This window comes from Ochotona princeps, chromosome 2, assembly GCF_030435755.1.
Source record: "Ochotona princeps isolate mOchPri1 chromosome 2, mOchPri1.hap1, whole genome shotgun sequence".
In the NCBI taxonomy this organism is placed as follows: domain Eukaryota; kingdom Metazoa; phylum Chordata; class Mammalia; order Lagomorpha; family Ochotonidae; genus Ochotona; species Ochotona princeps.
Genome location: NC_080833.1, coordinates 106952625 through 106954149, shown reverse-complemented (window position 1 = coordinate 106954149; position 1525 = coordinate 106952625). Strand labels below are relative to the sequence as shown.

Below are 1525 nucleotides of genomic sequence, written 5' to 3'. Positions count from 1 at the left end.
CTTGCTTGGCCACCTTCTGGAGACCAGCAGTGTAATAGCCCCGGGAAGGCCACCATTTGGTATCAGAAATCATCAGAGGCAAAATTCAGATTAAAGACTGGAGGAGTTCCCTCTACATTTATGATCGGCGTTAAAAGAGGAGATGTAGAAATAGCAGGGAAGCCAGGTGAACTGTCGAATTTCCATGATCCTGAAGAATTCTGAAGCTGTTACTTGCTCTTGGGTGGGTACTTCTGCTGGGTTGGTGGGGGAGGCTGCACCGGCGGGCACTTCTGCTGGGTTGGTGGGGGAGGCTGCACCGGCGGGCACTTCTGCTGGGTTGGTGGGGGAGGCTGCACCGGCGGGCACTTCTGCTGGGTCTGCGGAGGTGGGCAAGGTTCAGGACATTTTGGGGGTGGGCACACAGGAGGAGGTTGGCAGGGCTGCTTGCTCTGCTGCTGTTGATAAGACATCTTAATGGAGTCTCAGAGTCTGGAAAAGAAACGTAACAGTTCCACAGGAAGGGACTCCTACAGCGGAAGACGATGTGGTTTTACATAATACTATGGGGTATTATTTCCCCAACTATCTAAAATATATACATTACTCCCTTAATATCCTACTTAGGATTCTTTTTCCTTCTGCTTTAGAAAATGACCTCATCAACACTAAGGAAAACACATTTTTGCAAAGAAAATATCTCTGTTATTAAAAACAAAAGACCAAGACATATTATTTGCAAAAAAAATAGTGTCATCAAGAAAAGGAATCACAAATTAAAATGTGCTGAACAAGGTCACCATCATCTACTATCATCACTACCTCTTATGAAAATGTAGTAAAATGATTTGGACACAGAGCCAAGGAGTTGAATCCAGGTGTATTCAAGAACATCACACCTATTAATTCATAAACTTTTGAAGAGATAACAGAAAGCTTCGGAAATGAAAAACAGCTTGTTCTATATTCTTCTTCAAATCCAAGCTTTCCTGTCAACTCCTTTGTCCGCATGAACATCACACTATCTACCAAAAATCAAGATAAAATGGTACAGCATAATGCCCCCTCCATTGCCTACGTACCATCAGGCCCATGACCATAACTTTGGAACATCACACTTACTGCCCTCTGGTTCAACTCAACATTTTGAAGCATGAAAAAAGCAGGTGTGCTAAGGCAATCAGACTCACCAGGTTCTCCGAAGTACACTGGTACTCAGGTAGAAGGAGTTTGATGGTCATGCCATACAGGGTCTTTTTATAGAGCTTGCTGCCCCACCCAGGGGGAAGTGGAGCTGCCTAAAACTGGGCAGGTCCACTGATTTCCTAACCAATATGCAAATCCATCTTTAACTGGCTTAACAAGGCCTTTCAGAATAGAAAATACACTATTCTCAAATCTCCTCACAGAGTTTGAGGCCCATGACTCAAAGGCCCTGCCAAAACTCTGTTTCCATAGTTTATCACAGTGGGGGTACTTGGGGGCCTCTCTTACTGGTGGCCAAAGGTTCTCTGTCAGAGAGGTGGGGACAATGAAACCCAACCAT

At 44.8% G+C, this 1525-nt stretch overlaps 1 protein-coding gene across 1 annotated transcript; it reads right to left on the bottom strand.

Annotated features, from left to right (window-relative positions):
- On the bottom strand, window positions 1-465 carry LOC131479601 (small proline-rich protein 2I-like). The gene has a single exon (XM_058660923.1). It carries the CDS (start codon window positions 450-452, stop codon window positions 210-212), a length of 243 nt encoding a protein of 80 aa, XP_058516906.1. The 5' UTR covers window positions 453-465; the 3' UTR covers window positions 1-209.
- Window positions 466-1525: the final 1060 nt, after the last annotated feature.